General features: G+C 45.7%; 1 protein-coding gene across 1 annotated transcript; it reads left to right on the top strand.

Moving 5' to 3' along the window:
* Window positions 1-126: 126 nt before the first annotated feature.
* On the top strand, window positions 127-12,536 carry PSMB1 (proteasome 20S subunit beta 1). Its single transcript, XM_084889978.1, has 6 exons — window positions 127-1,004; window positions 2,904-3,011; window positions 5,004-5,085; window positions 8,526-8,655; window positions 11,300-11,406; window positions 12,144-12,536. The coding sequence occupies exons 1-6, from the start codon at window positions 895-897 to the stop codon at window positions 12,327-12,329; spliced, it is 723 nt and encodes a 240-aa protein (XP_084746104.1). The 5' UTR covers window positions 127-894; the 3' UTR covers window positions 12,330-12,536.
* Window positions 12,537-13,577: the final 1,041 nt, after the last annotated feature.

The raw sequence follows: 13,577 nt of genomic DNA, 5'->3' as shown, positions 1-13,577 counted from the left end.
TCACTTCCGGGGCTTCCCGGGATAAGCGTTTTGAAGGGCTTGAGGGGCGAGGCAGAGCCATTCGGGAGTTCCGGGGCGGGGCGGGGCCCGCTGGTCCGTGTCTTCTCATTGGTCGTTACTGGAAGTAGGCAAAGCGACTGTCTGCCTGATCTTTGGCCGGTTGCCTGCCTCTCCGCCTCAGTTTCTCCGTCCGTTTTTAAAAGGACTTTTAAGAAAATTGTAAAATATAATGTTCATATAAGGAAGTGAAAACACACGTCCAGATGAACAGGAGGTTATAAATCAGGAAGCCGAGTACTGCCGGCCCTTCCAGCTGTGTCCTTCTGTTATGTAGCGTGTGTCCCGACAGAAGACCCCTCGCTAGCGGACGTCGGTTAACCGTCGTTGATATGACATATGCCTGCGTTTGTGGATATTTGCTCACTTCCAGTTTGGGGCTATTTGGGACAATGCTATGTGGACATTCTTGCACATGCCTTCTGGCGTAGTGCACACCGGGAAGCTTAACTGCTGGGAGTGCAGGTGTGCTTCTCTCCAACGATGCCAGGGGATACCAGTCGCTTTCCAAATTCGGCCGCACCAACTTGCACTCCCGTAGACGATCCGACTTTGCGATGCGCGATTGTGTTGGCAATTATTTTTGTATGGTCAGTCTTTAAAATTCCTGTACATCAAAAGTGAATTCGGGTGTTTTCTTAAGGAAGAAAACCCTGACACCTCCGTCAGCTTTCTTGGAGTGGGGGGCCCAGCAGCCACGCGGACCTCTGGGAACCGGGCCCCTGTGCGCGCCCGGGCGACCAGAGGGAGCGCCGCGGGACAACCGGAAGTGGCGCGATTTCCTACTTCCGGCTGGGTGGCCATCTCGCGGTGAGACAGCAGGAGCGGGTGCCGGCGATGTTGTCCTCTGCAGCGGTGTCTTGGGGTCCTGGACGAGAGCTGGCGATGGAGCCGCGCGGCGCCGGCCCCGTGCAGCTGCGCTTCTCGCCCTACGCGTTCAACGGAGGGTGAGGCCTCGCAGTCGCTCCCCATCCCTGGCCCTGCTCACGCCCTCCGGTGTGCTGAGGGCCTCCGTCTCCGGGTGGCTTGTCCTCTGGCCCATTACTTGGCTCTCGGTGCGGTCGGCCAGTGGGCAGTGAGGCCGCAAGTTGTCACGGAAGTCCGGCCTCCGCTGCGGGGGAGCTTCCCGGAGGGACGCACCGGCAGCAACGGACAGTGGAGTGTCTGAGGGTGGATCCGTCCGCGTTGGTAGATGCATAGTTGTGTCTGGAGCCACAAGGGCTGATCACACAACTTAATCGTCTTCTGTTATTTTAGGTAGAAAGTAGCATTAGTTGGCCAGGCTTTGTTTCATAGTTCAAATGCTTGTTTTTTTAAGATTTAGCTTAACTCCGGGGGAAAATACTCAGAAGAGGGCCTTTAAAACTGTTATCTTGCATGTTACATTTAAGTAGTCCTTTTAAAAATAAAAATACAGCTTTATGTTACGTGGTGCTTTTCCTTGATAAACACTGTAAGAATTAGGGTTGAATTAGTCCATTAAGGACTCTTGGCAGCTGTAAATTGAGGCAGCGGTTGCAGTTTACCGACCAAACTACATAAAGCAAACACCAGCTGGAACACACCAATGGGAAGACGACCAGTTTATTTAATCAGGTCTTGTGGATTTGAAGTATTCAAGCACATTTTTGGGATGTGGTGGAAAGTATGATTTTAGCCTTGTGCCTGCCACTAAAGGGCAGTGTGGCCTCTCCACTTTTTGAACACAAATGCCCTTCTCTTCCTTAGCTTCTTAGAGTTTGGAGGAGAATCAAGCATTTTGTAAATTGCCAGCAGTTACATTTTTTCATCCTCATGCTGCCCTGAGTATTAGATGGTATTAGCCCATTTTTACAATGACCCTGGGGCTCCAGCCACAAGGCCGGTGTGAAGTTGAGCCAGGATTTGAATCCATATCTCTGTGGCCACTGAGTTTATGCTTTACTGTTTCACTTCTAACACTTTTGGTGGCAACTGATGGAATAGTTATGTCATAAGGTGGCTATTGGACTCATTTCAAAAGGCAGTTGTGAATTCTAAGACTATGCAAGATTTTGAATATTCAGTACCCATTTCTCACTTTTTAGCCTCTTGTAATCCAATTTAAGCTCTATGAATTTCTGATTATTAAATTGTGTTACCTTTTTTCTCAGTCTATATATATTTTTTTTTAATTTTTTTATTGATTTCAGAGAGAGAAAGGGAGGGGGAGAGAGGGTTAGAAACATCAATGATAAGAGAGAATCACCGACTGTCTGCCTCCTGCACACCCCACACTGGGGCTTGAGCGCAACCAGGGCATGTACCCTGACCAGGAATGGAATCATGACCTGGTTCATAAGTTGATGCTCAACCACTGAGCCACATCGGCAGGGCAGGCATTTAATTTTTAATAATGATGATAATTCTGTGGCTCTTCTTTTACCTCCCACTATGGACCCTTTGCTGTGATGTAGACTTGTGTTTTAAAGAATTCTGGATATTTTTCCAGATGACTTGTAGCCAGGGCTCCTTTCCTGATCTCACCTCTTCTATCTGAATCCTGCTCTTGCTCGTATCCAGTGATTTTCTCCCAGTGCAGCCATACCTCGTGTTGTGTTTAATGTGCTCACAGATGATGTGTTCTTTACAAGTATTAGCATTTTTTAGCAATAACATTTTTAAATTACATAATAGTATTACACACTTATTTCAGTGTAGTATAAATGTAACTTTTCTGTGCCCAGAGAACCCAAAAACTGTGACTCACTCTGTTGTGATACTCGCTTTATTGCAGTGGTCAGAACTGGGCCCACACCCTTCTGTTGGGTCAGGCTTGTTTACCATCCAGGAGGATTCATTAATTTTTTTTGTCCTTTTTTCCTCAGTACTGTATTGGCTATTGCTGGAGAAGATTTTTCCATTGTTGCTTCTGATACTCGATTGAGTGAAGGGTTTTCAATCCACACCCGGGACAGTCCCAAATGTTACAAATTGTAAGTAAATTTCTAATTCCACATTTCCCAGCTCCTTGTGGTAATTTATTGCTACAGAAATTTAACTTCTAAACAGTGTGTTGTGTGACTTCTTAGACCGCCTGTTTGGGGCTTAGCTTGCATTTTTGTTAGGAAACAATTTTACAAATTAGTATTTCCTAATAATTTACTATGTAGTGTTCATGGTATCTGCCATTTGTGGATACCAACAGTGCCTTTCTTTTTTAAAAAATATATCTATTTTATTGATTTTTTTACAGAGAGGAAGGGAGAGAGAGATAGAGACCTAGAAACATTGATGAGAGAGAAACATGGATCAGCTGCCTCCTGCATACCCCCTACTGGGGATGTGCCCGCAACCAAGGTATGTGCCCTTGATCGGAATCAAACCTGGGGCCTTTCAGTCCACAGACCAATGCTCTATCCACTGAACCAAACCGGTTTAAGCAACAGTGCCTTTCATAACCTAAATATTTTCTTTTAAGATTATTTTTATTTATTTTAAACATTTATTTTTAAGAGAGAGGAATAGAGAATTAGAAACATCAATGAGAGAGAAACATCAGCTGCTTCCTGCACACCTCCTACTGGGGATGTGCCCACAACCAAAGTACATGCCCTTGACTGGAATCAAACCTGGGACCCTTCAATCCGCAGGCCAACGCTCTATCCACTGAGCCAAACCACTTAGGGCCATAACCTAAATATTTTCATCTCAACATTTTGTCATGAAAAATTTCAAATATACAACAGAAATCATGGCCTATGCTAAATAGTTCTTGACAAAGTTGGTTTAGCTTTCTTTATAGGTTAATACCCAGATTTACAAGTTAATTTTGAGACATATTGAACTTGTATGGATGTACCAAAATTAAATCAGTTTCCCTCTGGTGGGATGTTTTTTGTTTGTTGTTTTGTTTTGGAGAGCCATTACAATAGTATGTATACTCACACAAGTAATCTAGAACATGTCTTTGCAAACTTGCTGACATGATGAATCTCTGGCAGTGGGATTATTGTATGAAAGTGATATGCGCTTAACCCTTTGCTAGATCTAGCCAGTGACCTCCTGAGGGTGAGATTGATGTGTACTTCTTCCCAGCATCTGAGAGGACCGTTTTCCAAAAGCTGCCAGCACGAGGCATTACAGCCAGTGTAATAGGTGGAAATCGTCTCTTGTTTAGATTTGGATTTCTGAGAAACCAGGAGGCTCTTTTCATATGTTTATGGTGACTTGTGTCTACTTTTATGTGACTGTCATAACATTTTACCCATCTTAGTTTCAGATGTACAACATGATTCTAATTGGCATGTAATGTAAAATAATCACAGTAAGTCTAGGTCAGTGGTCGGCAAACTCAGTCAACAGAGCCAAATATCAATGGTATAACGTTTGAAATTTATTTTGAGAGCCAGATTTTTTAAACTTAAACTATATAGGTAGGTACATTGTTATTAACTCAATTAGGGAACTCCTAAGTTGGACTTTGCTTAAAACTCAAGGGGCCAAAGAGCCGCATGTGGCTTGAGAGCCGCAGTTTGCCGACCACTGGTCTAGGTAAAAACTGTCCACGCACATATTGCACAGATTTACTTATTTTAATGAGAACTTATCTCAGCAACTTCAAATATGTACGACAGCAACGACAGCCACCATGTTGCATGTTACACCCCCATGATCCCTTGCGGTATTAATGATTTTCCTAATTGTACACAAAGTTAAAGCTGGACTTTGGTCATATGTATTATTAATACATTTTCTTATTTTTTCTTTTAAACTTTGTATTTTTCTCTAAAATTTATGTGATGTAAGGAATTAGGTATCCAATTACAGACATTTCCCCATTTCCATTATTCACTAAATGGCAATAGCAGTTGTCCCATTACCATCCAGTGAACAGTTGGAATAGAAGTTTTAAGTTTAGCATCGCCCAACATGTGTTTTGCTTTACTGTTTAACCAACTCAGTGTCCTGAAATGTGCTTTTTATAGAACAGACAAAACAGTCATTGGATGCAGCGGTTTCCATGGAGACTGTCTAACCCTGACGAAGATTATTGAAGCAAGACTAAAGGTAAGTGTGTCTTACATGTCTGACTATTGGAAGTTAATAACTCGTTAGACACTTTTATGGACATGGTGTGGCTGCTGCTCAGAATAGCTGGAGAAGCGCTAGGTTAGTATGACAAACTTACCTGTCGATGCAGCGTCATTAACAAAAAGAATATGAAACCACAACAGATCCACCTGTCAGATCCCTACAACAGAAAGGATTTCTGCCCTTTTTTAAGGCAGCAGGAATGGGGTTCTTCTTCCCTAAAAAACAAAACGGATCGACTTCTGTGGAGAAAACAAGCTTTTTGATGGGAGCTTGGTCTGGAATCCTGTCAGCTGATGTGTTTCCCCCCCTGCCCCTTACAGACAGAACTTGTGGGTAGGAGTAGGAAGGGGAAAGCCAATATTACCTACTACCTTCACAGGCTTTAATTGAGGCCGGTGGGGTAGGGGAGAGGAGAGGCAGTGTTAGGAAGAAGTGAAAGAAGGAATGAGACCAACCTTTAGCAAAGGGCTGACACGTCCCTGCCTGACCCATGAGCTGCAATTGACTCGGATGAAGCAAGGGGGGTCTGGACTTGGATTAGGGTCTGTGTATAGTTAGCATTTGCTTCTAGTTGCTTCCAGACTAGGGTAGGAGTGTTTGGACTGTTAGGTGGGTTTTACTGCACTCAGAAGGGCTAGAACTCCCAGTCACCATTGTCAGCATTCAGAAATGTAACCTAGTGAGATTTTGACAGAGCTGTTGGTGGTATTTGCAGTGTCAGTTCCATTGCCCTTGGTTCCTGATTTAATTTTGTAGGCTGTGGTCACAGTTTTTAAGTGGTTGGTTGGTCCACCTGGTACATGAAGAAATGAGCAGTAGTGACCATGTTTGCCTGCCTGTTTGTAACATCTGAGATGTTCCCCTGCGAGTGGTGTGGTCACTGGACTACGCAGTGCCTTACTCATCTGACACGTAGTTCTTGCATATGTAGGAGCCATCTGATTCAGTATTTATTGGTTGTTAATACTTATTTAAAAATTAGAGGCAAGAAATTCATACATGGGGGTTGGTGGGATCCCTCAGCCCAGCCTGCATTCTCTCCAATCTGGGACCCCTTGAGGGAATCAGAGATTGGGCCTAAACGGGCAGTCAGACATCCCTCTCACAATCCAGGACTGCTGGCTCCCAACTGCTCACCTGCTTGCCTTCTTAATTGCCCCAACCTCTTCTGCCTTCCAGTCTGATCATCCCCTAACCACTCCCCTGCCAGCCTGATTAATGCCTAACTGCTCCCCTGCCAACCTGTTTGCCCCTAACTGCTCTCCTCTGCAGGCCTGGGTCCCTCCCAACTGTCCTTTCCTGCAGGCCTGATCGCCCCCAACTGCCTTCTTTCGCAGCTCATGCCTCAGGCAGTGACGTGTCAGCCCTTTGCTAAAGGTTGGTCTCATTCCTCTTCTTGCTTGGTCACCCCTAACTGCCCTCCCCTGCAGGCTTGATCACCCTCAACTGCCTTCTTTTGCAGGCCTGGTCCCTCCCAACTGCCCTCCCCTGCTGGTCATCTTGGAGTTGGCCATCTTGTGTCCACACGGGGGTAGCCATCTTGTGTGTTCTAGTGATGGTCAATCTGCATATTACTCCTTTATTAGATAGGATAGAGGCCTGGTGCACGGGTGGGGGCTGTTTTGCCCTGAAGGGTGTTCTGGATCAGGGTAGGGATTCCCTTGGGGCATGGGGCGGCCTGGGCAAGGGGCCTGAGGTGGTTTTCAGGCCACGCCGCCTGGCAACCCAAGCGGAGGCCCTGGCATCTGGAGTTTTTTTATCTTCTACAATTGAAACTTTGTAACCTGGAGTGGAGCCAAGCCTTTTGCTTGCTCAGTGGCAGCAGCCATTTCTATTGGGATTTATGTATCTTCTATAATTGAAACTTTGTAGGCTTAGGCAGAGGCCTGGTCTGGCCAGGGTGTGCGGAAAGCTTGGCTTCCTCCATCACCCAGGGCAACCCTAGCCTCCTGCTCTTTCCAGCTCTTTTCTGTTTGGGTTTATGTTATCTTCTATAATTGAAATTTTATAGCCTTGAGTGGAGGCCTAGGCTTGCAAGGGCAGGCGGAAAGTTTGGCTTCCTCCATTGCTGGGGAAACCCAAGCCTCCCTCCTGCTCTCTGTGGCCATAGCCATCTTGGTTGGGTTTATTTGTATATTCGCTCCTGATTGGCTGGTGGGTGTGGCTTGTGGGTATAGCAGGGGTGATTGTTAATTTGCATATTACTCTTATTAGATAGGATTCCACTTACATTGCAAGCTTCAGCAACTTACATTTATTGACCTGTGTGTGGTTTCTAATACATATTTTGTAAATGGGACTTAGAGGGCAAAAATAAACATGACAGGGAGAGCTGTTTTGTTAAATAAAACAATCAGTGAGATCAACTTAGTGCACAATACTTCCTGAAATGTTTCTTCAATACATTATTACATATATGGTGAGGTGAATAAGTGGGGTTTCGTTTTGAAATAAAATGATATTAAAATTTTGTACGACTTACACCTTGGAAAACATTCTTCTGGACACCAACACATATACCACTTGTGTCTTGAGTGCTTTGTCACTGATGATTCCACAGTACCTCCTAGGTGTCTCTTTAGAGATGGTTGCTATGTGGCTGACAATTTGGGGAACTTGATGTTATGTTTGCTATTTGGTAAGATTCCTCAGTCTGTTGGATAAGTTTGGGTTCCCACGGGTGAAGTAAATGTGGGCTGGGACTCTGAATGTGAATGTCACCTGGGTTCGGAGGCTCCTGTCCTCACTGCAGGGGCTTTAGAAGCAAGACCACACCCTGTCCTAGAGTCTGAGGCCTCATCTCTGCTCTCAGGCGAGGCTGCTGTGCCGAGAGGGGCCTCGACCTGCATCTGATCAGGGCTCAGCAGACTCTACAAAGGCCCAGATAGGAAGTGTCTCAGCTTTGTGGATCACTAGGTCTTGGTGGCAACACTCAGCTCTGCTGTTGAAACTCAGAAGCAGCTGTAGCTGGCATGTCATGATGAGAGAAACTGCTTACAGACATGGGTGGGACTGGATTTGGCCCACGGCTACAGTTTTCTGACTGGTCTATGCGGAGTGAAGAGCTGGGTTGGTGTGAGTTTGCTCTGGAGTTTATATCTTTGTCTTGGAATAAGGATGACATGGGAAATAGTCTGTAAACCAGATACTAGAGGGCAAACTTAGTGTTCTTTCCTCTAAAAATTCTTATTCCTCCCAAAGTGATAGGTAGGAATTATTTTACTAAGGAATTATTCACTAAGGAATAGTGAATTATTTTACCTTAGTAATATTGTGTATTTTTATCATGAGAGAAACAGGTATCTTTTCTTTAGCCAAGATATGCACTTATTCTTTTCCCTGTATTATTCATTGTTGTAGCCTATAATAAATATAGTCTGCCTCTACATACCTGTTTTTCTTTAAAATGGCAGATGTACAAGCATTCCAATAACAAGGCCATGACCACGGGGGCTATTGCAGCAATGTTGTCCACAATCCTCTACTCCCGGCGCTTCTTTCCGTACTACGTTTACAACATCATCGGGGGACTCGACGAAGAAGGTAAGGTCTTTCTTGTGGAAAAGGAGGGGCTGGCATGTCTTAGGTGCCAGGGTTTCATCTAGACTTGAAGAAAACCACAAGGACCATCTTGCCCAACAATTTCATTTTCTGATAAAGCAACAGAGACTGAAGCTGAGAGGAAATAGATGGTTGTCCAGGGACACAGAGCAGGTGGCAGTTGGCGCTAGAATGTCGGCAGGCGTTGCTTTACTATTTCCTCAAGGTCTCAGTGAGTTCAGAAGTAGGTACTCAGCATTTTAGTCTTAAAAGGGAAATCTGACCTGGAGGATAAACTTATTTGACATCAAAATGTTTTTAAAAACTGATGTCTTGGAAGGAATGCATGAGTTTTCACCTGTGTGTTTTTTGGTTGTTTTGTTTTTAATATATTTTAATGATTTTTTTTTTTTTTTTTTTCAGAGTGGAAGGGAGAGGGATAAAGAGTTAGAAACATCGATAAGAGAGAAACATTGATCAGCTGCCTCCTGCCCACCCCCCACTGGGGATGTGCCCACAACCAAGGTACATGCCCTTGACCGGAATTGAATCTGGGATCCTTTAGTCTGCATACTGACGCTCTTTCTACTGAGCCAAACCGGTTAAGGTTCGCCGTGGTTTTGTAACATTTTTGAAAGGCTCTGGTTTCCGACAGAGCCGGGACATTTCTGTCCTGTTGTTTGGCTAAGCTTCACACAAGTCTGATCTGTGCTGACTTTCAGTTGCTTCAAACACCACATAGACTCTCAGGTCTGTCTGTGCACCATTTAGAGTGGCTTACAGAAGCGTCAGTGAGACCTGGTCACTGAAATGGGTCTCCTTCCGAGAGGGAAGGCAGTGGGAAGGAATCGGGGCTTCTCTGTTACGTCCCTCCAGGCTCTGTGTCTCTGCCCACAGGCTTCCCTGCTGCCCCCACCAAGGGGCTCTAGGAACTTTCTGCACTTCCACCTTCACGGTTCACATTAAACAGACTAGGCCAACACAGTATCCTTTGAGGCTTACAGCCTAGAAAACTAAGAGAAAGTGTAAGGGCTAGAAATGATCATCAGAAATTAATTACTCTTAACCTGGGCAATTAAATTCTAGCCACCGATCAGCTGCCTAGCCTAGTACAGCTCTTCTGGTGCCTCTTTGACTTAAATTATATCTGATTTGAATGTCAGATCAATAAATTCCTGTTTTAGCAGCATTCGTAGCTACGGTTGAATTTCAGCAGGGCAGGCAAGGTCCTTGACCTCCCCTGAGAGTCAGGGCTGATCTGTGAGCTCATGGCTACTAACCGGCAGGCTGGGGTTTGGGTCTGTTTGACCGCAGGCCCTTCCTGGCCTTTGATTTACACATGACAGCGCTCCTTGTTCTGGTGGATTTGATTCTCAGGCATTTCCAACTGTCCTTTCTAATCTTGTCTTTGATTTTCCTTAAAGTAATACTATTTCTTAAAGAAGTTTGTTCCCCAGCAGTCTTCAGCTCTGACCAAGGCATCCCTTTTCTTGGTTTTTCTCCAAGTGGATTTCTGAAAAAGAAATCGGCAGGCCTTTCTGAGACTTTACTGTTGGCCTCTGTCTCATCCTGGGTTCTGACCCTCGTCCAGGGTTTTTCCTCATTACTGTGTCTCTTTCTCCACCTTCTCCACCAGCTTTCCCTTTTTTGTTTTTCAGTTTCCATATTTTATTTATATATTTTTTAAGAATCCTGTTCTTTTTATACCTTGAAATACTTTGAAGTTTCCTTGAGTTGTTGCATTTTATCAGATTGGTTTTCTTGTTGTTTGTTTTGGGCTCTGTCTTCTACATTGGAGGCTTCCTTAAAATGTCTGTTCCAGTGTTTTGTTTTGTTTTGTTTTGTTTTTTTAAAATATATTTTATTGACTTATTACAGAGAGGAAGGGAGAAGAGAGGGATAGAGAGCTAGAAACATCAATCAGTTGCCTCCAACACACCCCCTACCCGGGATATGCCTGCAACCAAGGTACATGCCCTTGACCAGAATCGAACCTGGCACCTTTCAGTCCACAGGCCTATGTTCTATCCACTGAGCCAAACCAGTTTTGGCCTGTTCCAATTTTTGGCTTCCATTCCTCTTGACAATGCTGCACCTAGGTGTGATGGTCAGGTCTGATCGCCACGCCCCAGCCCTACCCTCTCTGAAGGCTGTCTATCACTGTGGACGTGCCCCCCTTCTGCTGATGGAGTTGAGGCTGCTAGAAAGGTTTTGCTCTTAGGAGCCACAGAAATGGCCTTGTCCACACTGCCGTGTTTCACATGCCAGCTTCAGAGTGGTTGCAGTTTTGGTTCCATACTAACTACGATGTTCAGGAGGAATTTGGTACAGAACTTAGAGCAGGACCTGTGACCATTAACTGTCATGCCTGTGAGGCCACATGCACACAGGAAATCAAGAATGGGGGTGGAGTTTGGTGTGCAGAGTGCAATCTGGTGGCAGACACCACGTGGAGACAGGAGTGGCAGGTGGGCTCTGGGGGACGGGAGGGCAGGCTGCTGATATTCCATGTGCAACAGGGCTTGTGCTCCTCGCTGAGAGTTGCTGAAATTTTAGCTAAGTCAGTAGTCCATTCAGCTTCACACTTTGCCATGATTTGAGATTGGGGTCAGGATGCAGCCTCATGGAGACTGTTTCCTTCTTGAAGGGAAGGGAGCCGTGTACAGCTTTGACCCCGTGGGCTCCTACCAGAGAGACTCCTTCAAGGCAGGAGGTTCAGCAAGTGCCATGCTGCAGCCATTGCTGGACAACCAGGTAACGACACTGCCCCATTCCTCCTCTGCTCCAGGGCCAGGGGCAGGGGGGAGGCCAGGCTTTCTCGTAAATCCTTGTGGACTATGGCTGATTTGCCTGCTAGACCTGGTCTCTGCTGGCCCTCGGCCACTGCTCACCTACCCCATGCCTGCCTGCTTCCTGCATCCCTGAGACTTCTAGGACTCTGGTGCTGACCACAGTTGGTCCATCTTTTCAGTTCTCCTTACATCCTCACCCGAAAACACCTTTCTCCCTGATACCATCTCTGTCTTATTAACATGCTCCTTTTCCATTTCTGCTGACTGAACTCAGACCAGCGTGGCATCTTGCCTGGATTGTTGTATCTCCTCACATCTGTCCTGCATTCTGGCTCCCTTCCCCAGGTCATTCTCCTCGCTTTTCTGAAATTGGTCACATGCAGTAACTTCTCTGCTCATTGCTTACTACCTCTACTCCCGTGTTTCTCCTTCACGCTCAACTCCAGTGTCTTTTGTTCTAGCGGGTCTGGTCGTGGCTGCTCGGCTTTCCTGGCTCCTCTCCCTCCTCAGCTGCAGCACAGTCTGTAACGCTCTGCCCTTGCCCACCTTCAGGCCAGGGGCTTCCTGAGAGCCAGGGCTTTGTCTCCACGCATTTGTGTGGGAGGACACTGATCCGTGCGACGTGTTAAGGCGGAGGGACAAGAGCTTGGTCCTCTGTACGGTCACGTGACGCCTCACCCAAGCTTCCTGTCCCACCAGGTTGGTTTTAAGAACATGCAGAATGTGGAGCATGTCCCGCTCTCTTTGGACAGAGCCATGCGGCTCGTGAAAGACGTCTTCATTTCTGCTGCCGAGAGGGACGTGTACACCGGGGACGCCCTGCGGATCTGCATCGTGACTAAGGAGGGCATCCGGGAGGAGACAGTGCCCCTGCGGAAAGATTGACCTCTGTGCCACGCGCTGCTTTGTTTATTCAAATAAACCCGATGTGCTTATCCTGTTAGAACTTCTCTTCTCTCAGCAGCTCAGGTCCAGGAGCTGAATTTCCTTTCCTTTTCCTCATTCTTCCACACTTGTCTATCCTCCAGAGCTATTTTTTAAATTTTATTTTAAGGATGAAAAAATAAACAGCTCTTGTCAGTTTTCCTTATATTTATGAGCAAGAAGTTTATCTGGAAAAGTTGACTTTTGTCCATGGAGATGGCTGACCCGTCTCATGCATAGGGTTTCTTCACGGTTTCCCTTTCCTCCCTCTGGGTCTCACTAAGACGTCAGTGGATGTAAGTAAACACCTTGGACTCACATTCCCGGGGTTGGGGACACGCAGCCTGGAGGGGCTGTTTTGGAGACGCATCTTTTAATCACTACATAGAGTAAAATCGTAAAAGCAAATAGGCCTTTACATGGACCTTAGCCAGAAATCTCAGATAATTTTTCCAAACAGCTTAGGAATGTTAAAATCAGACCTAAATTTTGATAGTGCTAAGGCAGTTTTTGCTCTAGAATTATTACGTGCATTTTAGTTACGTTACATATAACCTTGGACTAGTTTTCTTGGTGTTGAGCAAGTCCAGTTATACAAAACAGCCTAGATGATTTTCTTGGTAGACTAACAGAGAATTTACTGTTGACCTCGGTAAGAGTTGATAAAGATTGTTAAAGCCCCTACTTTGGTCTACAAATAGGGTCACAGGTGGAAACCGGCCATGTCATTGAGTTCATCCTAGTTCTCTAGGGAAGCAGCTGGTCAGACACAGACTTATGGTGAGGAAGTGACTGCTGATCTGCTGTCTTCGAGCCAGGGCCAGAGCCCAGAGCAGGTTCCCACTGCAGTGTGCTGGGCGGGAGGACCCTCCTTGCTCAGCGCTCCCCACTCGGGCTCCTTCCAGCCTCAGCATTGCAGGAGGGCAGCCACTGACTTAAAATGCTGAAGAAACCCTCACACGCTCAGGAATATTTATTTAGCCAAATATCTGGGCACCCTGTGATCCAGTTGAGCTGACAACCACTGCAATTATATAAACAGGTTTTTTTTGTTTGTTTCAAAGGACTTTGTTGAGTTTGGGGTTTTTTACTATTTGAAATTATATGAATGTGTGTGTGTAGAATTCTCAATGAGTCCTCCCCTCTGAAGGTTCCTAGTAACTATCTTTTTCACAACTTTAGGCACAAGTTTTTTAGCCCTGTTTCCTC

This window comes from Pipistrellus hanaki, assembly GCF_964339955.1.
Source record: "Pipistrellus hanaki genome assembly, chromosome: 7".
NCBI lineage: Eukaryota > Metazoa > Chordata > Mammalia > Chiroptera > Vespertilionidae > Pipistrellus > Pipistrellus hanaki.
This window is presented reverse-complemented; position numbering and strand designations above follow the sequence as displayed.